This window comes from Bubalus bubalis, chromosome 7 (genome assembly GCF_019923935.1).
Source record: "Bubalus bubalis isolate 160015118507 breed Murrah chromosome 7, NDDB_SH_1, whole genome shotgun sequence".
In the NCBI taxonomy this organism is placed as follows: domain Eukaryota; kingdom Metazoa; phylum Chordata; class Mammalia; order Artiodactyla; family Bovidae; genus Bubalus; species Bubalus bubalis.
The window spans coordinates 20,075,429-20,101,726 of NC_059163.1; the positions used below are offsets into that span (position 1 = coordinate 20,075,429).

The window sequence follows — 26,298 nt, forward strand, 5'->3', positions numbered from 1 at the left end:
GTATGCCGAGCCCCCTTCCTCATGACCTTTGTCACGAGTGGAATGTCTCTCGCCGGCTCCCGGCAGTTAGCCTAGGTAGGCATCTAACACAATTGGCTATATAATACTGAACTGTAATAGGTCTCTAATACTTTTCACATAGATAATACATACATAAAAAGCAAACAAAAAATAAAGCATCTCTAATCTTACAGTCCAGTACCTTGAAATGCATGCACAGTACAACAGATGGCGTACAACACATCTTTGCAGGTTTGTATATAGGGGACCTTCTGTAAGTTTTTTGTACCCCATGGAGACTAGCACAGGGTCTTGCAATCTCGTGGCGTTTAAAAGCTCTGCAGAGAGGTGCCGATAGTGTTATTTCAAGCCTACTTTGTCTTCCAGGTGAAGGTTTCCATAACTACCATCACACCTTTCCCTTTGACTACTCTGCGAGTGAATTTGGCTTAAATTTCAACCCAACCACCTGGTTCATTGACTTCATGTGTTGGCTGGGGCTAGCCACTGACCGCAAACGGGCAACCAAGCAGATGATCGAAGCCCGGAAAGCCCGGACTGGAGACGGAAGCGCCTGACTCTGGATCCTCCATCTGCACCCGCTGTCAACACGCCTCTGTTCATGGCCTTTGTTACTTCTACAATGAACTTCTCTTGTTCATTGGATCGTGGGAGGGGGCGCAAGCTGGGGAGAGAACAGAATCCACGCAGTTTGGGGATTTTTTTCGTTGGTCTCAAAATAATGTCAAGATATAAACTATCAATGAAAAGAATTTTTTAAAAGTCAGTGTAACTATGCTTTAACACTAGAACGCGGACATGTGATTTAATCACTATAGCTACAACATGTCATTCAAACATACATCGTCATGTGCTTGTACTTGTACCTGATGTTAACCCTGACAGGATGAAGGAATTTCATATTCTTTCAGTGTGATTCAGGAGAGCCTTTGTTTTCTGTTTTAAACCCAACCTTATTTTTAAACAGACTATCTGAAGGAGCAGAGAGGCAGGGTGGAAGACAAAAGAGAGGGTCTAAGCAGTAAGGAAAGAACGTTTCTGCTTTGTAATTATTGTGTGTGTGTTCTTGTTTTAAAGTAAGAAAATTGAAAATGTTAAAAAATGAGAATACAGGAAATGGCTCTCTTATTTTTTTGCCCCGTTTCCAGCTTGTTAATGTTCCGCTTTCTTTGCTTCAAGGGGTCTGTTCACTGCTCAGCTAAGTTTTGTGTCCTGAGCTGTCCGTCCAGCTGACCCTATAATCAGTGCCTGTTTTAAGTGTTTGATTTTGTTCTCTTTGCTATTGTCATTTTAAGGTGTAGAACTCAGAAGTGCCAGACATCAAATGAAGCTCAAAGGAAGCTCTCATTTAAATGTTTAGACACCTAATTTATATTCTAATTGATCCTAGCCACTGGTGCATGTACTTTACCTACTCCTGCTAAATAAGCATATTAATTTTCCACACCAGGTCATCAGATCTGAATAACCAACAGTTATCTAGAACTCAGTGTCTACAAATGTTTCACCTGCATGCGGCCTTCATTGATTTTGCAGCAAGACATAAAGTGATCATTATGTAGCCTCTGGATTTTAAAAAAATTTGTGTGTTAAGTTGCCTTGTAAAGAGCATGTCGAATTAATGGGACAGCGTGCCCTTTGTGTTAGATGTTAGAGCAAAAGAGAGCCTTATAGTTTGGCATCAGAGCACTTCGAAGATAGTGCTGCAAAGATAGGGAAGATGTAGGATTTAAATTTACATTTTTGAAAAGAAGTGACGCCGGTAGGGAATTGTCATAATAAAGTTCTTCATCCAGCAGGTGTTTAACGGTGTTATTTTTGCCATTAATAATGTGTAAACTATGAGTGATTCACAATAAATGATTATGAATTCGTTGGTGTTCCTGACCTGATACTTAAACCCAGTTTGAATGTCCCTCAAGGGTGCTTTATGCTTTGTGATGACCACATAATGCACATTTGATTCGGGCTCTGGGCTAACAACAGCCCCTAAGACGGGACCTCTCCTATCCCATCAGTCTTACGCATAACCAGAGGGAAAATCAGCAGGTTTTATTTGGACTGTAGAGCAGCAGTCCCCAACCTTTGGCACCAGGGACTGGTTTTGTGAAAGACAGTTTTTTCACAGACTTGGGGGGGGGGTGTGTTTTGGGGGGGTGGTTTCGGAATGATTCAAATGCATTACAGTTATTGTGCACTTTATTGCATCAGCTCTACCTCAGGTCATCAGGCATTAGATCCCAGAGTTTGGGGACCTCTGCTGCCCCAGTGGTGTCTCTCTCACTCACCAGCACCTCTGCTTGTACTGCTTCGAGCTGACACGTGGGAACCCAACTCCTACATGTCGTCAAAACATCATGAAGCATCCCTTCCTCCCCACAGCCCTGCCGAGGTGGGCAGATGGACTCAACTCTCACTTCAGCCCTGCATCTCAGCTCTGCCCCATGCCATGCCCCTCACTCTCTGCCCATCTTTTGCCCCAAAGCAGTGCCCTGGCCATCAGCTGTCAACGTCCTAGCCTGCCTGCAGTTGAGTGGGAGGCCAGCCCTCGGTGGGGGCCAGACTGGATTTCATTCCTAAGGACTCTAACGAGGCATTGTTCAGCTGCTTCGTACCCTAAGGATATGTTGCTAAGACCTTGAATGCAGTGTTGGTAGAGTGTAGATATAGTTCAAGACGAATCTATATCTACCTGAACTAAAATGACCCTGATTGGCTGTATTTCTGTGAACTTTTGACCCCTCAAAGTACTAAACTTATTTGCTTGTCTATTAATAGGAAAGATTACACTTGGAATCTTTGTAATCTTCTCATGAAAGGAGGCTGTTTCACAGCTAATCCAAGTAAATCCAGAAGCTCTGGATTTACACTCCTCTGAACTTGAGTGCCACGTTTTTGTTTTTTTTGTTTGTTTGTTTGTTTTTTTAATCTATTTTGGTTGTGCTTCATGGAATGTGGGATCTTTCTTAGTTTCCCAACCAGGGATTGAACCGGAGCCCCTGTATTGGAATCGAGAAGTCTTACCTGCTGGACCCCTGGGGAAGTCCTGGGTGCCACATCTTTACCCAGGAATGAGATAAGGACTGCAATTTTTTTTTTTCTTTTTTAATCAACCCCAAATTACACATTTTATTATTTTTTTTTATTAGAGGATAATTGCTTTACAACACTGCATTAGTTTCTGCTGTACTATGAAGTGAATCAGTTATATGTGTACATATAGCCCCTCCCTCTTAAATCTCCCTCCCACCTACCCCCATCCCACCCTTCTGGTCATCATAGAGCACCAAGCTGAGTTCCCCATGCTATACAGAAGCTTCCCACTAGCTATCTACTTTACACATGGTAGTATATATATTAGAGAAGGAATTGGCAACCCACTCCAGTGTTCTTGCCTGAAGAATCCCAGGGACAGAGGAGCCTGGTGGGCTGCCATCTATGGGGTCACACAGAGTCGGACACGACTGAAGTGACTTAGCAGCAGCAGCAGCAGCAGTGTATATCTGTCAGTTCGACTCTCCCAATTCATCCCACCCTCCCCTTCTCCCCTCCCCTGTCCCCCACCAAGAACTGCTGAGGCCAAAAGGAAAGAATGTTCTCAGTAAAAATAAAAAAGTGTATGTGTCTCATTTATTCCCAACATATAGTGAAGCAGTAAAAATAAGTATAACCCATGAAAAATAATAAAAGAAAGTACTGCCAAAGACTCCAGCTTAGTAGAGTAGTAGAAATAACACTGGACTCAGAGACCAGAAAGTGGGATTCCCTAGTGGCTTAGAGGGTAAAGAATCTGCCTGTAATGCAGGAGACCCAGGTTCGATCCTTGGGTCGGGAAGATCCCCTGGAGAAGGAAATGACAACCCACTCCTGTATTCTTGCTGGAGAATTCCATGGAAAGAGGAGCCCAGCAGACTACAAGCCATGGAGTTGCAAAGAGTCAGACACAACTGAGTGACTAAGACTTTCACTTTCAGAAACCTGAGCTTGAATTCACTTTTTTTCCCCAACTGAAATGAAACTGACATATAACATTATATTAGTTTCAGGTGTAGAACACTGTGATTTGATATTTTTATGTACTGCAGAATGACCACCATAGTAAGTCTAGTTAACAACCATTACCACACATAGTTAAATAATTTATTTCTTGTGATGAGAATTTTAAAGATCTCCCCTCTTACAAACTTTCAAATATACAATCAGTCAGTTCAGTTGCTCAGTCGTGTCCGACTCTTTGTGACCCCCATGGACTCCAGCATGCCAGGCCTCCCTGTCCATCACCTACTCCCGGAGTTTACCCAAACCGATGTCCGTTGAGTCGGTGATGCCATCCAACCATCTCATCCTCCATCATCCCTTTCTCCTCCCGCCTTCAATCTTTCCCAGCCTCAGGGTCTTTTCAAAGGAGTCAGCTCTTTCCATCAGGTGGCCAAAGTATTGGAGTTTCAGCTTCAGTATCAGTCCTTCCAATGAATATTCAGGACTGATTTCCTTTAGGATGGACTGGTTGGATACAGTGTTATTAACTCTGTCAGGAAGAGTCGGGCATGACTGAAGCAACTTAGCACACACAAACATGAAGTTGCCATTCACTAATCCACAGAGCCGCTCTGAACCTGAGTCCTCAGCCACAAAATAAGAGTGATACTATGTATCAGAGAAAACCCAGAGGCCTCGAGAATAGGGCCTGGTGCTTCCTAGACCACCAAGGAAACAGTCACCCTGGGTAGTGAGGAGGAAACTGAGATGTGCAAATAACCACAGACCAGAAGTGAGGAGGACCAACTTCCAGTTCTTGTTTTGCTACTAACTATGGAGAAGGCAATGGCACCCCACTCCAGTACTCTTGCCTGGAGAATCCCATGGATGGAGGGGCCTGGTGGGCTGCAGTCCATGGGGTCGCAAGGAGTCGGACACGACTGAGCGACTTCACTTTCAGTTTTCACTTTCATGCATTGGAGAAGGAAATGGCAACCCACTCCAGTGTTCTTGCCTGGAGAATCACAGGGACGGGGGAGCCTGGTGGGCTGCCGTCTATGGGGTCGCACAGAGTCAGACATGACTGAAACGACTTAGCTGCAGCAGCAGCTGGATGGTAAAAGCTACTAGAATATGCCCAAACAAGCTAGTTTGACATAAGATTGTTTTGAGTTAGAGATACTTTAAAAACAGCAAATGCAAGAAGGCGCCCTGACTTCCTTTTTCCTTCCTAAAAGCAGAAGACAAAACTCCAGTGTGCAAGACGTCCTCTCTGTACCAAGAGGAAAGAAACGTTCTTATCTCCACAGACAGGGAGAAGGTGCCAAGAGAAATCAGTACAGACAAACCTTGTTCAAATAGCCCTTATCTTCCTTGAGCAGCCCCATATATTTTAGTTACCTTTTCACAGTTACTACTCCCTGTTCAACCTAGTGCTGTGCTGAGTCGCTCAGTTGTGTCTGACTCTTTGTAACCCCATGGACCGTAGCCTGCCAGGCTCCTCTGTCCATGGGGATTTTCCAGGCAAGAATACTGGAGTGGGTTGCCATGCCCTCCTCCAAGGTATCTTCACAACCCAGGGATCGAACCCAGGTCTCCTGCATTACAGGCGACTTCTTTACCATCTGAGCCACCAGGGAAATTAGTTCAACCTGGTATATGACCACTTAGACCCAACCATTTTGGGGGTCTTGTTTTAAATTTATTTATGGAAGTATAGTTGATTTACAATGTGCGGATCTCCATTGTACAGTATAGTGACAGCCACACACATATACGTTCTTTTTTAAATATCTTTTCCATCATGTCTATCCCAGGTGATTGGATATAGCTCCCTGTGCTATACAGTCGGACCTTGTTATTTATCCATTTAGAATGTGGTTGGGGGGGGGTCTTCATTTTTTCTGTGAAAGCTCCCGAGTCCATGTAACAATAAAAAGCTGTATACTTTTCTCCTGCGAATCCATCTTTGTTTTTGTTCAGTTGCTCAAGTCGTGTCTGACTCTGTGCAACCCCAAGGATTGCCGCACATGGCATGGCCAGGTGGCACAGTTGGTAAAGAATCTGCCTGCCGATGCAGGAGACACAAGAGACACAGCTTCGATTCCTGGGTTAGGAATATCCCCTAGAGAAAGAAATGGCAACCCATTCCAGTATTCTTGCCTGGAAAATCCCTTGGACAGAGTAACCTGGTGGTCAAACACTACGGAGCACACACACACCAACTGCTGCACACCAGAATCTTTCTCCACGATCTCCCAGAGTTTGCTCAAATTCATGTCCATCGGTTCATGTCCATGAAGATGCCATCCAAATATCTCATCCTCTGTCGCCCCATCTCCTCTTGCCCTCAATCTTTCTCAGGATCAGGGTCTTTTCCAATGAGTTGGCCCTTTGCATCACATGGCTAAAGTACTGGAGCTTCAGCTTCCGCGTCAGTCCTTCCAATGAACATTCAGGGTCGATTTCCTTTAGGATTGACTGGTGTGACCTCCTTGCTGTCCAAGGGACTCTCAAGAGTCTTCTCCAGCACTGCAATCCGTCTTATGTCAACCTAACTCTGCCCTGACAGTAAGAGGGTAAAAGAAAAGTTTTTCTTTCCCTGCAATTCTAACCTCTCAGCACTTCCGTGTCCACCCTGCTCCCTCCACTGTATAGGAACCAACTGGATTGGGGGATTGGGTTATCCATGGGTTATCCTGTCCAGTTCTGTGAGTCTGTCCTCTCTGCAGACAGAAGGCCCCACAGGCTGGCTCTCTCCAGCCCTAAGCGGTTCCCTCTGCACCTCTGCATTCCTTCCTGAGCCTTCACACTCCCATCAGAGGACAGGTCTGGCTTGCAATGTCCTTTATGCTTCTGTAGCTCATTTTTCTCCTCATCAGGAGCTGGGATAGATTTGTGCAGGGGAGAGGTTGACGCTAATGGAAAAGAATGAGCTTGGGGATTACCTGGGAGGTTCATTTATCCATTTCAATCCTGTCCCCAATTACAAAGGAGACTGAAAGCCAGTTGTGTTCTCTGTGGCTGCTCATGTGAAAAACAGGGAAGGAAGAAAGAAACTTTATAATCCTTTTTAAAATTTCCCCATTTTTAGGTCAGAGTATGAGCCCCACAGACCTGTCTTTACCCTTCCTCGATGTTGCGGGTTGGGGGGAAATCCTCTTGCTCTCCCTGGGGAGCTGTGGCGGCCACCTCCCCATCCCCGACTCTCCACCGCCCCCTGAATGTTCCTGGTTCTAAGTTTGCACCATCACAGGAGGAAGGCACGTGCTCACTCAGGAATGCCCATGAGACACAAAGCCAGTGAGCAGCTTCCTGTGGGCTCCAGGACCGCAGCCTTTTTCTTCTCCTCCCCCTTCCCCCACCCTCCACCTCTCACCCCCACTTCCATCCCCCACCCCCACCACACCACCTCTGACTCCCCACGTGGAGGATCAGCCAGCTGCCTCCTGCCTCCTCACGGGATTCAAAATGAAAAGAGCGGTGGACAGCACCAGAGCCGGCTGGCCTGTGCAGGCTTTGGCCCCACAACGTGCCCTTCCTCACAGGGCCAGTCGGACCAGGAAGGGCCCTTCCTGAACCACAGTTACGGGCGGAAAGAGACTCTGCCTGCGACCATCTGTCCAGATCCCTGCAACTCGGGTGCACTACCTCGGGCATCCCCTCTCCACCCCCCTTTCCTCCCTTCCCCTCACTGAAAGAAATCTCCCAAGTTGCTTTTCTAATAGAAGCGCCAACTGCTGGGCACCACCCCTCCGTCCCCACCCCCCCACCGTGCGGGCCATGGCCAAACCCACCGGTTCCCACTGGATGGGGTGTAGTTGTGTTTTTAACACCATATTTCACTTAAGCCTGTGCTCACAGCCTGTGGAAAGAGAGGAGCTGCGTGTGGACAGCACTCCTCTCCTGGGACCAGGGTTCTTCACCTTCCCTAATCAATGGAAATTGACTAGAGGCCAGATAAGAAATTCAGGCAAGGCTTTACTGGGGGCCCTGCTGCGGTATGAGTGTGTGTGTGTGTGTGGCGGAGGGGGGGGGCAGTGGAAGATTGGGAGAACAAACAACAGGTTCCCTGACTTGCTCGTTCCCCGCTAGGAGGGGCTAGCTTGTTCCTTATATGGGGTGAAGGTAGGGATGTGCCCAGGGGTCTGGCGGAGGAGTGGCTTAGGTGGTTTGCCTACCCCTCGGGTGATGCAGCGTGCAGGGGGCATGTGCCATAACTTGCTTTTGCTCCTGACACTCTGTTTTTGCTCCAAGCTCCTCAAAGGTAGCAGTTAGGTTTTTTGGTCTCTTTGCCAAAATTGCCCCAACTATGCATGCACGCAGTTATTTTTAGTCCCATACAGTTTCTTCGTATTTTGTTGCTCGAGGAGAGGTGTGTCCAGGAGCAAGCATGGCACCACTGCAGCACGGGGCCCCACGTCCCAGCCTTCTCAGTGTGACGACGTGAGGGTGGGTGCCCACACCAGGCCCACGGTGTGGTCCTTGTGATCACTGGTGGGAGATGACCTGGGCTGCTCACTGGGATATCCAGGGTCTCAAAGCAAGAGTGAATGAGCAATGTGGGTGATGACGTTCTGGTTCCAGTAAGCAGGCTTCTCACGCCTGACGGGGAGGATGGGAAGACCCACTTCAGCTCCTTCCTGGCCCCGGAGGAACCGTCCATTGAACGCACACACAGCTCCTTGAGAGCCAGAGGGGCTCCCTCAAATCCCTTCTGTGGACTAAAAGGCACTTAAGCGCTCCTGACGTCATAGAGTGTTTGTTCCAGGTGCGCCAAGCCACGAGCTCAGCTGTTTGCACTGTTCTCTTCACCTCCTGCTAGAGGGAGCCATTTGTAACACACAGGATCAGAATTCTGAGAGTCACCTTGTTACAATATATTCAACTGAGGTGAGATGGGAAAAATGATCTCCAAGTGGATACTTTGTCTTTAGTTTTAGTTGCTCAGTCCTGTCTGACTCTTTGGGATGCCTTGGACTATATAGCCCACCAGGCTCCTCTGTCCGTGGGATTCTCCAAGCAAGAATACTGGAGTGGGTTGCCATTTCCTTCTCCAAAGGGTCTTCCCGATTCAGGGAATCAAACACGGCTCTCCCGCATTGCAGGCAGATTCTTTACTGTCTAAGCCACCAGGGTAGCCCAATGTATACTTTGGCCTGGATGGTTTCAAAGCACTATTCTAAACGTGAAGACCTTGGGACTTCCCTGGTGGTTCAGTGGCTAGGAATCCACATTCCCAGTGCAGCGGGTCTGGGTTTGATCCCTGCTTGGGGAGCTGGATCCCACATACTGAAACTAGATCCCACGTGCCACAGCTAAGACCCAGTGCAGTCAAATAAACAAATATATTTTTAAAAAGTGAAGTCCTTGCTTTTGCCTTGATGTGGGAGATTTTTAAACAAGGATACTTTGGAGCCTTTTCCATCACCTGCTTGCTCATTTTGAAGCCAGGGGCCTGAATCCACTTAAAGGCACTGAAATGGACATGCCATTTTCATGTGGTTTTGTTTAAACATTACTTGACTCCTTGGCCTACATTTATACAACACAGGGATGGCTGCATTGTCAGCTGGGAGACAAACGCCTGAGGAAAAATATGCAAAATCGCTGCTTCTCCATCCATAATATGTAAGAGCTATTAATAGAACAATGATTGCTGCATCCATTCTTAGGCCAGAAACTACAGGAATCGATTGCAAGCAAGCTTAGGAAGTACTCGGTTCAGCTTTACCCAAGCAAAAGATGTGGCCAGAAGCCATCCTAGTTGTGTATCCCTAAAAAAGGAAAGAAGGGACAAGTCTCAAAGACAGCATCACTCAGAAAACCGACCCTCTTTCCAAGCCCATGTGAACAGCTGGTGGAGATATTCATGAGGCATCGCTGCGATGGCTAGATATTTATGCACCATCTCGGGGTTTTTTGTCTTTGTTTCTCTTCGAATTGTTTGAAGTTCCCATCAAAGAGATGCCCTTAAAATGAGCATTGCTGTGTCCAGGAAACTGCAGCTTTATAACACTTGGAAACAATAACATGCTTCAGAATAAGGTCACCACCCATCGTATGCCATGGGGATTTGGCTGCCAAAGCTCCCCACTCCATGTTAGAATCGGGCTGCTCAGAGATCCTTTAAACCTTCCAACCAACTTGTCTTGGTTAATCTGATTTTTACAATGTCTTCTGTTGTAACAGTTAGTCTGTTGTTTTCCCATTTGCTTTAACTTGAACACTGCCACATCAGAGAGAGAGAGAGAAAATAGGACAGCTTGAGGAGGTGTAAAAATATAATTACTCTTTGAAAGTATGCATATGTATCCATTTTTTTGCTACTCCCATTTCGCTTGTCTTTTCAGCTCTAAATAGGAGAATGTTCCTGGCTTGTGGGTATATAGTACTGAAGGGTTATTTCTACTTGAAAAGAATATCCTTTATTACAAGTTCTAGGCCAATGATGGTAGTGCATTTCTAAAATTTCTTTTGCGTTAGAAAGAAAGTCAAAGGGAAGAGCATCAGGTATGACAGACCACAAGTGGTACCATAGAACCTTAGCGATGTGCATGCTACATGTTAAGTCGCTTTAGTTGTGTCCAACTCTTTGCAAGTCTGTGGACTGTGACCCACCAGGCTCCTCTGCCCACGGGATTCTATAGGCAAGAATACTAAAGTGGGTTGCTGTTCCCTTCTCCAGGGGATGGATCTTCCTGACCCTGGGATGGAACCCGTGTGTCTTGTGTCTCCTGCATTGGCAGACCAGTTCTTTACCACTGGCTTCACCTGGGAAGCCCTAAATCTTAGCAAACCAGTCTGCAAATGACACCTCAGATTACTGAAATTTTGCTTAGCACACCACCTTTCAAAAAACAACGGACAGAAAAAGAGGGGGGGGGGACTTCATTAGAAAGAAACGTATTTCCCCAAATTCCACATAATTCTGACCACATTTGGCTCAGTTTTCTGAATGTATTACAGCTGCGGCTATAAAATAATAGGCAAAGAATTCACATCTCCTGTTTAAGAGCCATGCAGATCATGCCAGACTTAATCACCAGTGTTTTCCCAGAAGGCAGAACAGGGCCTGAGGTGGGAGGAGTTCCATAAATGTTACTGAATGACTGGATGAATGAATGGATGGATGCAATGCCACGCCATGCAATGCAATGCAGAAAGAAACTATTTAGTATTGCTGTCTTAGGTTTGTAACTCATTCCATTCTTTACCTTGTTAAAGGTGAAACCCCAGGCAGGCAATCCCAAGTTTGTGGTGTGCACACCAGTATCCTAAACTCCCAGTAGAGAGTTTACCAGGTACCAAGGCCTCAACATTGCTGGTTCAGCTGTCACTGTGAATACAGATGGGATGCAGCGATCCAACCTACAAATGTAAATTGTGGACTTAAAAAAATATTCACAACCTCCAAGTTGAGAGTTTATATTTTATTTTTTGCTTTTCAAACTTTTTATTTTGTATTGGGGTATAGCCAGTTGACAATGTTGTGATAGTTTCGAGTACGGGGAAGGGTCTCAGCCACACATACACATGCATCCATGCTCCCCCAAACGCCCCTCCCATCCAGGCTGCCGACACATACACATGCATCCATGCTCCCCCAAATGCCCCTCCCATCCAGGCTGCCGTAACATTGGGCAGAGTTGCCTGTGCTATACAGTAGGTCCTTCTTGTTTATCCGTTTTAAATACAGCAGTGTATACATGTCAATCCCGAACTTTCCTTTCCCCTCATCCTTCGCTCCACCCCAGCAACCATAAATTCATTCTTTAAGTCTGTGAGTCTCTTTCTGTTTTGTAAGTAAGTTCATTTGTATCATTTCTTTTTAGATTCCACATACAAAGGACGTCATAGGATGTTTCTCCTTCTCTGTTTGACTTACTTCACTCAGTGGGACAGTCTCTAGGTCCATCCATGTTGCTGCAAATGGCATTATTTCATTCTTTTTATTGAGTAATATTCTATTAATGGCAATTCACTCCAGTATTCCTGCCTGGAGAATCCGATGGACAGAGAAGCCTGTCAGGCTACAGTCCATAGCATCGCAGAGCTGGACATGACTGAAGTGACTTAGCAGAACCACATCTTCTTTATCCATTTCTCTGTCAGTGGGCATTTAGGTCACTTCCTGTTGCTATTTAGTCACTAAGTTGTATCTGACTGTTTGCAACCCCAAAGAGTGCAGCTCACCAGGCTCCTCTGTCTGTGGGATTTCCCAGGCAAGAAAGTTACGTTTTCTTCAGTGGGAATTTTTAGCACTTCAAGCCTGGGAGATGGCATCTCAAGTAACCCTGAGAGAAAAGAGGTGAGGGAATGAGCTAGGTTACATAGAAATTTCTTCGAGTACTAGTACTCGAAGATTATCCGAGTCTGAAAGCAAAAGATTATTATTAAGGAAAGAAAACCAGATAGCTCAACTTAAGCAATTTAGCACTTTTCTATATGGGAAGATGCAGGAGCCCGGGCTCACTGAAGTCATTCCTTTGTTCCCCTCAGCTATGCTGGGGGAGGTAGGCAGTATCCTGTTTTCACATCCTGAGCTTGCTCAGGGCTCACCGTGGGGAGTGGCTGTAGTCTGATGGCTGCTAGACGGCAGGTATTCTTTCCTTCCTGAGTTTCCCCCAGGGCGCACCAGCTCGCCATCTGTGGTAGCTGCAATTGCTGGTGACTGTGACATCCTTGTTCACCAATACGGCAGGAAATAGTCCAGTTCTCAAAATCAATTAGAAGACAATTCATAGTAGTGTATGCCAACCCCAAACCCAATTCATCCCACCCTCCTTCCCCTCTTGGTGTCTGTAAGTCTGTCCTCTACATCCCAATCCCTCTGCTTTGCAAATAGGTTCAACACCAATACAGTATATTAATGCATATATATGGAATTTAGAGGGCTTCCTTAGTGGCTCAGACAGTAAAGTGTCTGCCTGCATTGTGGGAGACCCGGGTTCAATCCCTGGGTCGGGAGAACCCCCTGGAGAAGGAAATGGCAACCCACTCCAGTACTCTTGCCTGGAAAATTCCATGGACTGAGGAGCCTGAGGAATCCATGGGCTCTCAAAGAGTCGGACACAACTGAGCAACTTCACTTTCTTTTCTTTCTTTCACTTTCTTGTACCACTTTTTCTAGAGTCTATACATATCCGTTAACATAAGATATTTGCTTTTCTCTTTTGGACTTACTTCACTCTGTATGACAGCCTCTAGGTCCATCCACATCTCTGCAAATTGTACGATTTCATTCCTTTTGATGGCTGAAGATAATATTCCAGTGTGTGTGTATATATGCACATATATATATATATATGCCATTCCATATATATATATGCCACATCTTCTTTATCCATCCCTTTGTCAGTGGATATTTAGGTTGCTTCCATGTCCTGCTGCTGCTGCTGCTAAGTCGCTTCAGTCGTGTCTGACTCTGTGCGACCCCAGAGACGGCAGCCCACCAGGCTCCCCCGTCCCTGGGATTCTCCAGGCAAGAACACTGGAGTGGGTTGCCATTTCCTTCTCCAATGCATGAAAGTGAAAACTGAAAGTGAAGTCGCTGAGTCGTGTCCGACTCCTAGCGACCCCATGGACTGCAGCCCACCAGGCTCCTCCGTCCATGGGATTTTCCAGGCAAGAGTGCTATAAATAGTGCTGCAATGAACACTGGGCTGTGTATATCTTTTGGAATTATGGTTTTCTCCCAGTATATGTCCAGGAGTGGGATTGCTGGGTCATATGATAGTTCTGTTTTTAGTTTTTAAAGGAACCTCCACATTGTTCTCCACACTGCCTGCACCAATTATTTCTGACTCAAGAAGGAAACAAATTCTTATGGAAAGGAAGAAATCTTCCCCATCTCCTACCCCATGATCCCAATACTGTCACATGGCTTGGATATCTTTCACAATTACTTTTCTAAATGTGTAGGAAAAAAGTAACTTAGTAAGTCCTGAGCCTTCACTTAAGGATTTGACCCTTGATGATTAAATGGGGGTGGGGGAAGGTGCTTGGAATTATAGACAAAAAGAGTTACATGCTTTCACTGAAAATAGGCCAAGCATCATCAAACAATTAAATACATTATTTCCCTTTAATAGAAGCTCAAATCAAATGTCTCACTCAATCAAACTAAGTTAGGAGAGAAACCATCTGTCCACTCCGGTTCAACTCCAGCAGGCCTGTGTCAAACACCATTGGCTGAGGCCTGTTTGTATCATTAAAAAATTATCTTAACTGCTCACTGCCAAAAGTAATTTGCCTAGCATTGTCCACTCCTCGGAAGCAGAACTAATGTTTCCTGTGGCTGTGAATGTCTGTGAAATAACATCACAAAATAAATGCCTACAGGCAGCTGGAAAGAGTGAGCTGATAATGGAGAGGAGCCCTCTGTAGGAGTTGATAAGACCTAAGGGGACGCATGTGCTGATGGCCACAGGGTCCTAGAAGCGCCAGACCTCTAAAAGATGGACTGATTTGGGGAGTCTGGACCACACACACAGGTTTATAAGTAGTCTAGGGCGTGTCACTGACTTCAGATTCTGGTTCCCTCAATGCCTCATACAGGAAATTCCTGATAGAACATGTGTGGTGTGTGTGAGAGGGCGGCTCTCAGTCTCTCTCTCTGTCTTCCTCCCCTTCTTCCTCCTCCTCCCCAACACCATGATCATCACCATCCTCTTTATCCTGCTCCTCCTTCTCGCTCTCCCCATCTCTCTCTCTCTCTTATCTCTGTCTCTATCTCTCTCCCTCCCTTCCTTCCTCCACTTCCAAAGAATTGTTGTTCAGTTGATCAGTCGTGTCCGACTCTTTGTGACCCATGGACTGCGGCACACCAGGCTTCCCCGTCTTTCACCATCTCCCAGAGTTTGCTCAAATTCCTGTCCATTGAGTCAATGATGCCATCCAACCACCCAAGGAATTACTCTGTCATCTGCCACTGAGGACCTTGCTTTGGGAACTGCAGCTGCTGAGGGTTGGAGAGCCGTGGTCTAGAGCCTGGCCAGCGATCACGGGAGCACACAGGTGGGGAGAAGCGCAGCAAGGCAACAGCACGTCCTGACTCCTGCCCTCTCCAAGGCTGGGTTACCTCTCCCTCTGTAGTTGCTCCTCGGAAGTTGCCCTTGGATACTAGGTGCACCTGGCCCCTCCACCCCACTCTCTTCTTGAGGAGGCTGAGGGGCACACGTGATATCAGCGAGCTGGCTGGGACTGGAGAATGCGAGCACCAGCAGGATGGGGGGCGGTGAATGAGGTCCAGGCATTGGTGCCCCAATTCCCTCCATCCTTGCTGCATCCTTGAGCTGACGGCCATGGTCAGTCTCTCTGTCCTTGGAGCTAAGGGGGCTAGTGGTGCCCCTGTCTCACTAGCTCTGACTGTTGCTTCCAGTGGCTTAACAACCCCATGCCCCATGCTTTTTTGAGTAGCCCGGATGACAGCCATAGAGGTGTGTCTCTCAAATCTTTTTTCAAGAAAGAATTTGCCAGGACTTCCCTGGCGGTTGAGTGGCTAAGATTCCACACTTTCAGTGCCGGGGTTCCAGGTTCCATCCCTGGTCGGGAAACTAGATCCTGCATTCTGAAATGAAGATCAAAGATCCCGCGCGCTGCAACTAAGACCCAGTGCAGCCAAAAAAAAAAAAAAAAGAATTAGCCATTGAGCTGCAAGGCTGCAACTAACCAGTGGCCCTCGAACTTCGAGATCAGAATTGTTGCCGTTGTTTCCATCTTTCTAAACAGCCCCAGACAGTGACTGAGCATCGTGGGTAAGCCTGGCCGTTTCTGCCCAACAAGAGGGACTCCACTAACTGGCAGTCTTTGCTCACCGTCCCTGCTGAATCAGTTAAGACTCTGTCAGATCTGAATGGTGCTCTGAGGCTTCCCTGCCCAGTCCTGCTTCCTCCTCTGTGTTCTTTCAAAGGGATCAGATCAGCATCAAAGAGCACAGAGTTTCCCTGTTCATTCCTGTTTCCTTCGCCTTCATCTTCCACAGACATTACCCCCAATAAGTCAGTTACACCCTAACTCCACCCTAGCATCTGTTTCCTGGAGAATCCAGCTGAGCCATCGTTTTAACACTCTCTTCAGATGACCCTATTTGACTGTACCCCCTCTTCCCTCACAGGCCCTGGATGGACATCCTTTAGTATTCACTGAATGCGTTTCCTCTGGGTTCGCAAACTGACTTGGGGGTGGGGAGAAGCCCCTGAGAGCTTTGAGGACTGCCCTGCCCATGACAGTGGACAAAGGGAAATGACACTGTGAGGCCCCAGTTTCCATCACATCCCAGCTTCCCCACCACGTCTCCTCATCATCCACCGCTGTGCTTCCATCCTGGCTCCTCCAGGCCTGGGAATAGCATCCCAAGACAAGAAGGTGGAGAGACAGGGAGAATCTCCTGGAATGTGGGAACCAGCAGTGACAGGAATAGGAAATGCAGGTTTCTGGTTTTTCTCAACAGAACCTTAGAAAAGCACATTTAATCTTAACCTTCTCTTGTGTCTCAGCTGGTAAAGAATCTGCCTGCAGTGTGGGAGACCTGGGTTCGGAAGGTCCCCTGGAGAAGGGAACTTCCCTGAACTTCCCTGGTAGCTCAGACAGTAAAGCATCTGCCTACAATGCGGGAGACCCAGGTTCAATCCCTGGATCAGGAAGATCTCCTGGAGAAGGAATATGGCAACCCACTCTAGTATTCTTGCCTGGAGAATATCATGTCAGAGGAGCCTGGTAAGCTACAATCCTGGGGTTGCAGAGTCGGACACAACTGAGCGGCTTCACTTTCACCTACTCCAGTATTCTGTCCTGGAGAACTCCATGGACTATATAGTCCATGGGGTTACAGAGTCCGACACGACTGAGTGACTTTCACATTCGTGTTCATTCACAATCTTAACCAGTTGGAAGAAAGCGTCCAAAGTCATTGAAGACAGAAAGCCAAAAACAGAAACCTCCAAAGTCTATTCATTTTCCCTGGAATCCAAACATGTTACGTCTTGGGAGCTGGACTGTTCGGACATCCTGGGCCTGATACGTGCTATGAAGAGAGGAGGTTAAGAAGTGGGTGTTCTCTGCAGAGAGGAGATTGTGCACGGCTTGGGTTAGGACCTGTGATGACTGAGGCACTTTGGAGCAATATCTGGCTTAGTCACCCCTAGCCCTATCTTTGCAACATTCCACATATTTCCTAATTCTCTCAAGATGGGGTGAGTGTCACGAAATCCTAAAAACAGAATTAACTTAGTTATAGAACGTGAATATGGGAGCTTCCGTGGTGGTCCAGCGGTTAAGATCTGCTTTGCAGAGGGAGGGGATGTACGTATGCCTATGGCTGATTCATGAGGTTTGACAGAAAACAACAACATTCTGTGAAGCAATTATCCTTTAATTAAAAAATAAATAAATTTATAAAAAGAATCTGCCTGCAATGCAGAGGACACCAGTTCGATCCCTGGTCTGGAAGATCCCACATGCCATGGGGCAACTAAGCCAATACGCCACAAATACTGAGCCCATGTGCTGCAGTTACTGAAGCCTGTGTACCTAAAGCCCATGCTCTGCAGGAAGAGAAGCCACCATCATGAGAAACCCATGACTGCAACTAGAGAGTAGATCCCACTCTCCACAACTAAAGAAAGCCTGTGCTCAGAAGAGCCAAAAATAAATAAATATTTTTCCAGAAAGTGAGTATGTCCTAGAGAGCCTACATGTAAAGCGGGGGTTGGGGGGGGGGGTCTAATTTCAAGAATTCTGGCTTATTAACAAAAATACACTTATGTTCAGAGCTTTTATTGTCTTTAGGGTTCAGAAAATTTAGTCCTATTGTTCATGCCTCATTTTTAGGAGAGGAAAAGAGACAAGGAAAGAGGAAATATGGCTGCAATACTCTTGAACTTCAGAAATGCTAATCACATCAGACATTGGTTCTTTCATGTAATACATGGAGCCAAGTAGTTCTCCGCTTGTGGCCTCCACCCCCAAATCCTTAGATTTGTGATTTTTCCTTGATTTTCTTTTGACTACAGGGGTGCCTAAGGAAACAGCAAGTAAGGGAGAAACTGTACCTCTCTCCAAAGAGCCTGGTAAAAACCCTAATTCTCAGATACCTCAACTTCAGGCGACTTTCCAATCCTGGCTTCACCGAGAATCTTGATTCCATTTTTGGATTGAGATTCCACATGTATGGGCTTACCAGGTGGCGCTAGTGGTAAAGAACCTTCCTGCCAACGCAGGAGACATCAGAGACGTGGGTTCCATCTCTGGGTCGGGAAGATCCCCTGGAGGAGGGCATGGCAACCCACTCCAGTATTCTTGCCTGGAGCATCCCATGGACAGAGGAGGCTGGCAGGCTACAGTCCATGGGGTCACGAAGAGTCAGACATGATCGAAGCAACTTAGCACGCAGCAAGCCACCTATATGATACCGGAGTCAGAATCAACATTTGTGACTAGACTCATCCTTGCTACCATGCACAAATGTGTCCCTGAATAGCAGCAAAAATGCAGAACCTTTTCAGGCTCCAGTTCTAGCTCATGGGGCTGTGCTGCCCTCAACCACTAAGCCTCTATCAGTGGCTGAAACACTGCAAGCCTTTCTCTCTGTGCTTCTATTTTTTCTAATCCTCGGACACTTTGCCCCCAGAGGCAGCACTCCACGCTTCCCCCCATCCTCTCCTCTCTCTTTACCTCAATCTCATTTTCTGATTTATTTCCTCTGACTCTTCCCTTCACTTGATAGAGCTCCCCTGTCCATTTCAATTATTTTCCAAAACTCCCACTGGAAACAAACTCTTCCACTTCAGCCTTCTAGCCTAGAAGCTATTCCTCTGCTTCACCCCACAATCACTGGGGCCAGGCAGGGGACATAAACATTCTCCCACTGGCTGCCTTCCACTGATGTTTCCAACCCATTACTTCTCCACTCTCGTGCGAAAACTCTGCTCGCTTGATTCCCCCAACATTCACACATTCTCGTAACTGCCACCGCCCTCTTGCTCCTCTCGTCTGTGACCTCCAAGTCACGCCCCTTATACACAAAGTGCTTTGCCATCTTGTTTACGTACTTTCTTTCTCTCTACACCATGTTCAGCAGAAGTTCCTATTGTTATGTCTGTGTTAACAGCATCTCTGTATAAGTTTGTGTGCATGCTAAGTCACTTCAGTCATGTCCAACTCTTTGCAACCCCATGGACTGAAGGCTGCTAGGCTCCAGTCAAGAATACTGGAGTGGGTTTCTCCAGGCAAGAATACTGGAGTGGGTTGCCATGCCCTTCTTCAGGGAATCTTCCCAACCCAGGGATCGAACCTGAGTCTCTTATGTCTCCTGCATTGGTAAGCAAGTTCTTTACCACTAGCACCATCTGGGAAGCATAAGTTTAGCTGTACCTAAAATCCCCAAGTAAGTGGCTTAAATAATATGGAGTTCGTTCATATAAAACAAGTCTAGAAATTAGGTGGAATAGGGTGAGAAGGGTGAATCCATGTTACTGGGGACTCAGTCTTTCTGTTCTTAACCTTGGTTTCTATCCTTCAAGTGGCTTCAAGGTTCAAACTGACCGAAAGGCTAAAAGAAGAAAAGAGAGAAACAAAACGGCAAATGGGTGCACCTTCCGGATGGCTGCTCACTTCAATTTTTCCCAGGTCCCCCTCCCTTCTGAGGACTTCTACTTACATATATTTTTTGCTGTGCCAACTGCAGAGAAAGCTGAGAAGGACGGTCTTTTATTCATTCGGAGTGAAATCAGTGAAAACTAATATTCTTGCCTTATAGTTTTTGTCCAATATCATTGACCTTCGCTTCTACTCTGCTTCACCCACCCTATTCTTCATGACCATTCTTGGTACTTTGTTACGCCTCGCCTCCTGATCAACTAAGTTTTCATATCCTCCTCTCTGGGCTTCCCACATGGTTCCATGGTAAAGAGTCTGCCTGCCAATGCCGGAGACCCAGGAGATGGGGATTCAGTCCCTGGTTCAGGAAGATCCCCTGGAGGAGGAAATGGCAACCCATTCACTTATTCTTGCCTGGGAAATCCTACGGACAGAGGAGCCTTGTGGGGTACCATCCATGGGGTCAAAAAGAGTTGGACATGACTTAGAGATGGAGTGCACACACACACACACCCTCCTCTCTGATACTTACCATCTACCCTGGCAACCCCCATGCTCTCACATCTATTCTTCCACCATATCAAATCAAGTCCCTTGGTCCATTTATTTTAAGATTTTTTTTTCATGTGGACCATTTTTAAAGTCTTCATTGAATTTGTTACACTATTGCTTCTGTTTTATGTATTGAATTTTTGGCCACAAAGCATGTGAGATCTTAGCTGGCAATCAGCACCCCCTGCATTGGAAGGTGAAGCCTTAACCAGTGGACCACCAGCGAGGTCCCTCCCTTAATCCTTTTATCCCCTGCCCCTGCATTTGGGTAACTTACAAACTGTTACATCATTCTGGACCCTTGACGAGCCAGACACAAAGATGGAGTTAGATGTACCAGAGATTTACTGAGGGAAATGCCTGTAAAGATAAAGGGAGTGGGAGTCATCAAGGAGAGGTTTTGAGCCACGGTGCGGCGTGACACCTGTGAAAGGAGGCAGGGAAGGCAGGTCCTGACTGCAGCACAGTCCTGAGAAAATCTCCATCAGGTCACTGGAAAGTCCCGGAGCCAAGATTGCCCGCTAGAGGGACCCTGTGTTTGGCAGAAGCAGCCCAGATCCAGTATGTCACCTGCACTCAACTTCCAGCCCCTTGGGTCGCCCCCGCTTTCATCTACATCCCCTACAATTTCTACACCTCTCCTGAAATCCCAGCAGAGCTCTCCTGCCTGTCTTCCTGTGTCTCTGATCACTTGTTTTCTATGTCTTCCAGGTTCTTGCCTCATTCATTAGTCCATTTGCTCCCGCTTCTTCAACCCTACCAGCAAGAGATGATAGCAGGAGCATAAAACGGCACAGGGAGAGGTCAGGGAACTGCCAGGGGCTGGTAGGGCTGAAGCAAAATGTGTGAGGTTGGACATCCTTTATCATGTCAGCAAGGGCCACACAGAGAGGGCTTGAGGGCTATGCCCAAGAGCTCAAGCTTCATCCCACAGTGGGGAGGAGTGAGCCACTGAAAAGCGTTAATCAGGAAATGACATGAAAATGTCATTTAAGGAATTAATCAGGAAATGGTGGATTAGCATTTCATTTGGATCCCTCTGGGGGCAGGATGAAGAGAGAATTTCATGGAGCAGAGACCAGAGCTGAGGCCAGGAAAAGAGCTGTTAACAGATTGTCACAGTGGGCTTGGGAAAGTGAGAATAACAAAGAGACCCAAAAACAAAAGTGAGGATGTTTTGTTGGCAGTAGGATGTACTTCAGGTGTCCTGAACTCCCGGCTCAGCTTTTGCAGAGCTTTCTCGAGCTTCCCTTCAGGCAGCCCGCACTCAGCACCTCCCAAACCCACAATTTTATCTTCCTTCCTCTGACATCCGTCCTCTCCTGTTTGGGAGTCAAAGTCACCCCACCTAGTGCCTCTGGGATAATCGATCAGCTCTTTACAATGCTTCCTCATAAACACCTCTAGAGCTCGTTTTCTCCCATCTGCACCCCGGGTGTCCCAAAATCAGATCAGGCTTGCCTGGGCCACTCAACACACTCCTCGACTCTCACCTGCCGCCACTCTTCCACCCTGATTTATCCTCCATGTTGCCGTCAGCCACTCATTATCCCTCTGATTGCAATCTTGCAATGGCTTTCATTTGCTACAAGAAAAAAAACCCAAGCCCTTTATTACTGTATATGAGACCTGGCTGTAGTACATCTACACACAGCCTTAGCTCAGATGAGTCATCAATCTGCTATACCACATGGCCTTTCACTGAAGTTACACTGTTAGTTACAGAGGCTTCCTCAAAGTAAATGTTGGATGGCTAGATGAATGAATGAATGAGGGAATGAATGAACATTAGCCATCTAATTTTGACCCGAACTTACTAGATCACAGGTATTACGAATAGTACAAAGCTGCTGACCTAGTGCTATGGTCTGAATATTTCTGCTCCACCTCCAAAATTCATATTTTGAAATCTTGACCCCCAAAGATGACATACTATATGACTATTTATAATATTTGGGTTCTTTTTAGTCACCAAGACATGTCTGACTCTTTGCAACCCTATGGATTACGCAGGCAAAAATACTGAAGTGGGTTGCCATTTCCTTCTTCAAGGGATCTTTCCGAATCAGGGATCAAACCGACATCTCCTACATTGGAAGGCAGATTCTCTACCTCTGAGCCTCAGAGAAGCTCATATTATAGTATACTATACTACTATATACACACACATAGTATACTATATTACATATAGTATATGTATTCTAATATATATAGTGTGTATATATATATATATATATATATATATATATTATATGGGGCTTCCCGGGTGGCTCAGATGATAATTTGCCTGCAATTCAGGAAACCTGGGTTTGATCCCTGAGTTGGGAAGATGCCCTGGAGGAGAAAATGGCAACCCAGTCCAGTATTGTTGCCTGAAAAATCCCATGGACAGAGGAGCCTGGAGGGCTGGGGCTCCTCCAGGTTGAGGATCCTGGAGGGCTGAGTCCATGGGGTTGCAAGGAGTCAGACATGACTGAGCAACTGAGCACATATAGTATACTATATTACTATAATACTAATATAGTATTAAGAGATGAGGCCTTTAGAAGGTGCTTAAGTCATGAGAGTGGAGCCCTCTTGAATGGGTTCCTTTGTCCCTTCCACATGTGAAGACACAGGGAGATAGCTCATCACCCAACCCTGTGGGTAGCCTGATCTCAGACCTCTAGCCTCCAGAAATATAAGAAATAAATTCCTGTTGTTTGTAAGTTATTTTGTGATAGCAGCCCAATGGACTCAGCTAGGAAAGATGATCTGCTGATTTCTTACTATATTGGAAACAAAATCATTTTTCCAAGTTCCTCATTTCATTTAGAAGATGACTTTAGGGAATAGCTAAGTTCTGAATAGAGCCAAATAATAGAGTATTATGGATTTTCCCTAAACCAAACAAACAAAAAATTATCTATTTAAAAACCCTCACATTACGGCACAAGGGCTTAAGCAAAGGAAAATCTAAAAGCTGTGCTGAAAGAAACATTTCAAGCATCACACTGAACAGATGAAGATTCTCTTAATCCATGAGTCTTATATCCCTATCAGTAGGGAAATGGAGACTATGAATAATGTTTAGATCACAATTTTCATCTTCACAGAATTAAAAATCTGGGTAGTCTTCATGACTCATCTTTTTATTAGGACACCATCCTAAATCCACATATGAAGGTCTTCGAGGATGGTGTGTTGTACACAGTCTTAGTGACTAACTGTTGGGTGGAACATCCGTTAAAATCCAGCTGGTGAACAGAATGACAGTTTCATTGTTTTCAATGCCTCATCAAGAGATGCAAAAAGAAATTGTCCTGAGTCACCAAGTGATTGTTCGTATTAATCGAGATAAAACTATAATAAGCTGCAGACAGAAGCCCCCACGGCACACCCGAGCTCTCAGAGGCGGGACCCATGGAAAGAACTCAGGAAGTGCCTTGCAGTCCAGGTTTCCTTGACAACTGCTTCCATAGAACCGGGCGTTCAAAGATAAACTCCAACCAAGCAACGAGGAAGACTAATTGGTGATCAGACTCCCACGTCTAAGGAGGCCTTGCGTTTTGATGGTATCCTGCAAACTATTTCTCAGTTTAAATGGAAATTTAGGTGGCAGTGTATTTTCAACCTTCTCTTCTTTCACTGTTATTTTTCGTGGAATTCCCCCTGCTTCTTTCTCAGTTCCAAAATAAGACATCCCTTCTTAAAAAGGATAACCACCACAGTTAAATTGCTACCTTGGAAAAATCTAACCTAGAAAATAATTCTTTCTCATGTAAAACCAAAATTCCCACCAAAGGGCAGCAGGAGAGCCAGGCGGAAGTGAGTGACAAATGGGAGGGACTTTGAGGGAGATTTAATCAGAACACTTTCTCCTGGTGTGTGTGTGTTTGGAGGGGGCAGGGAGGGGTGTGATGGATGCATCAACAATCCTGGTGTACTGCCAAACACTGGGAAATTAGTTCATCGCCCAAACTGTCACAGAAATGCAAGCACACGCTGAGAAAGAGCAGGCGACACTCCTACTGAAACAACCTCTTTTCAGTTTGCTTGCAGATGGAGATGTCTCAGCAAACAATTCCAGGTGCAAGAAGAAACCAGTGTGCGAACAATAGAAAATCTGCAAAGGGGTGGAGGGGACAGAGAAGTGATGAAAGACATTCAGGACAAACAGTCCAAAGGAACCGAATATATTGGAACAAAACAAAACCTTTGAGGTGTTGGAAAAATCTTACTAAGCCAACTCTGAAGAAGAAAGCCCAGAAATGCAATTACTCCAGCCCTGAGGAGTAAATACCTAAAATAGGAAGCCAGACAGAAAGCAAACCAGAATAAAGATTTAAATTAACGGAAGCACTCCAACAAGTCACCTTTTTCTTCTCTTATTTTCTCGGTGATATTTTAGCTGCCTTTTCCCAAACATGCAATTATCGCAGCAGAACAAAGTGAGAAATGAAATGGCAATGTGTGCACCCCAGAGTGGATGAGTGCAAACCCAGAAATCAAGGGCTGAAGGACAGTTGCTAGGCGCAGGCTCTGCTGGTCACCGGGTTGGACTGTCATGTGGGAAATTCAACAAGTCTTTAAAGACTGAGCCTTAGAAAAGTGCTTTGAATCATTTCATCCTAAGTAAAACAAAGAACTATTCCTCAGTGTCAACAGCAACAGCAAATCAACAAGAAGCTAGAGTCCTTTCATTGTGGGAGGGCAAAGTAGAACGTCCAGATGGTAAGCCACTTATGGTTGTGCGATTTGACCTTGTCACTTTTCTAATGTGGTTTGCGAGAGCAGAGATGGGTCTGCACGCAACACGAGGTCAGCTCAGCAGTTTAGTCATCCCAATAGGCTGATGGTATACAGCTCACAGCTCTTGCCTACTAAGGGAGGGGTCCTCAACTCCAAGGCATTTCTTGTAGTTTGGTCATTTCATGAAATAACTGACTCCCTCCAAAAAGAAATAATATGAATTAACTTTCACTTCTAAAATTTTAAGCAATACATTAATTCACTGTTGGTGAAGGTATAGAGAAAGTGGTTTAGTTGCTAAGCCGTGTCCAACTCTTGTGATCCCGTAGACTAAAGCTCGCCAGTTCCTCTGTCCATGGGGTTTCCCTGGCAAGAATGTCGGGTATCTCCTGACCCAGGAATCAAACCTGAGTTTCCTGTATGGTCGGTAGATTCTTCACCAACTGAGCTACAAAGGAATCCCGTTAAATTGCCCATCAGCTCAGCTCAGTTCAGTTCAGTTGCTCAGTCGTGTCCGATTCTTTGTGACCCCATGAACCGCAGCATGCCAGGCCTCCCTGTTCATCACCAACTCCCAGAGTTTACCCAAACTCATGCCATTGAGTTGGTGATGCCATCCAACCATCTCATCCTCTGCTGTCCCCTTCTCCTCCTGCCCTCGATCTTCCCCAGCATCAGGGTCTTTTCAAATGAGTCAGTCCTTTGCATCAGGTGACCAAAGTATTGGAGTTTCAGCTTCAACATCAGTCCTTCCAGTGAACACCCAGGACTGATCTCGTTTAGGATGGACAGGTTGGATCTCCTTGCAGTCCAAGGGACTCTCAAGAGTCTTCTCCAACACCACAGTTCAAAAGCATCAATTCTTCTGAGCTCAGCTTTCTTTATAGTCCAACTTTCACATCCATATGTGACCACTGGAAAAACCATAGCCTTGACTAGATGGATCTTTGTTGGCAAAGTAATGTCTCTGCTTTTTAATATGCTGTCTAGGTTGATCATAACTTTCCTTCCAAGGAGTAAGAGTCTTTTAATTTCATGGCTGCAATCACCATCTGCAGTGATTTTGGAGCCCAGAAAAATAAACTCTGACACTGTTTCCACGGTTTCCCCATCTATTTGCCATGAAGTGATGGGACCATTTGCCACGATCTTAGTTTTCTCAATGTTGAGCTTTAAGCCAACCTTTTCACTCTCCTCTTTCATTTTCATCAAGAGGCTCTTGAGTTCTTCTTCACTTTCTGCCATAAGGATGGTGTCATCTGCATATCTGAAGTTATAAATTGCCCATAGGAAGTACTAATTGGCATAAGTTTTCTGGAAGAAAATGTGGCTGTTGTATCAACACTGAAAAGGAAGTAATCAGACAAGTGGTTCCATCTTCAAAATATATTTATAAGCTGACCTCTTTTCATCACC

At 45.9% G+C, this 26,298-nt stretch overlaps 1 protein-coding gene across 1 annotated transcript in view; it reads left to right on the forward strand.

Moving 5' to 3' along the window:
• Positions 1 to 1,894, forward strand: part of SCD5 (stearoyl-CoA desaturase 5) — a 177,786-nt gene extending 175,892 nt beyond the window's left edge. Inside the window, exon 5 of the mRNA XM_025289812.3 lies at positions 388 to 1,894. Coding sequence (XP_025145597.1) covers positions 388 to 578 — 191 coding nt within the window. The 3' untranslated portion in view covers positions 579 to 1,894. The remainder of the gene's footprint in view (positions 1 to 387) is intronic.
• The last annotated feature ends 24,404 nt before the right edge of the window (positions 1,895 to 26,298 follow it).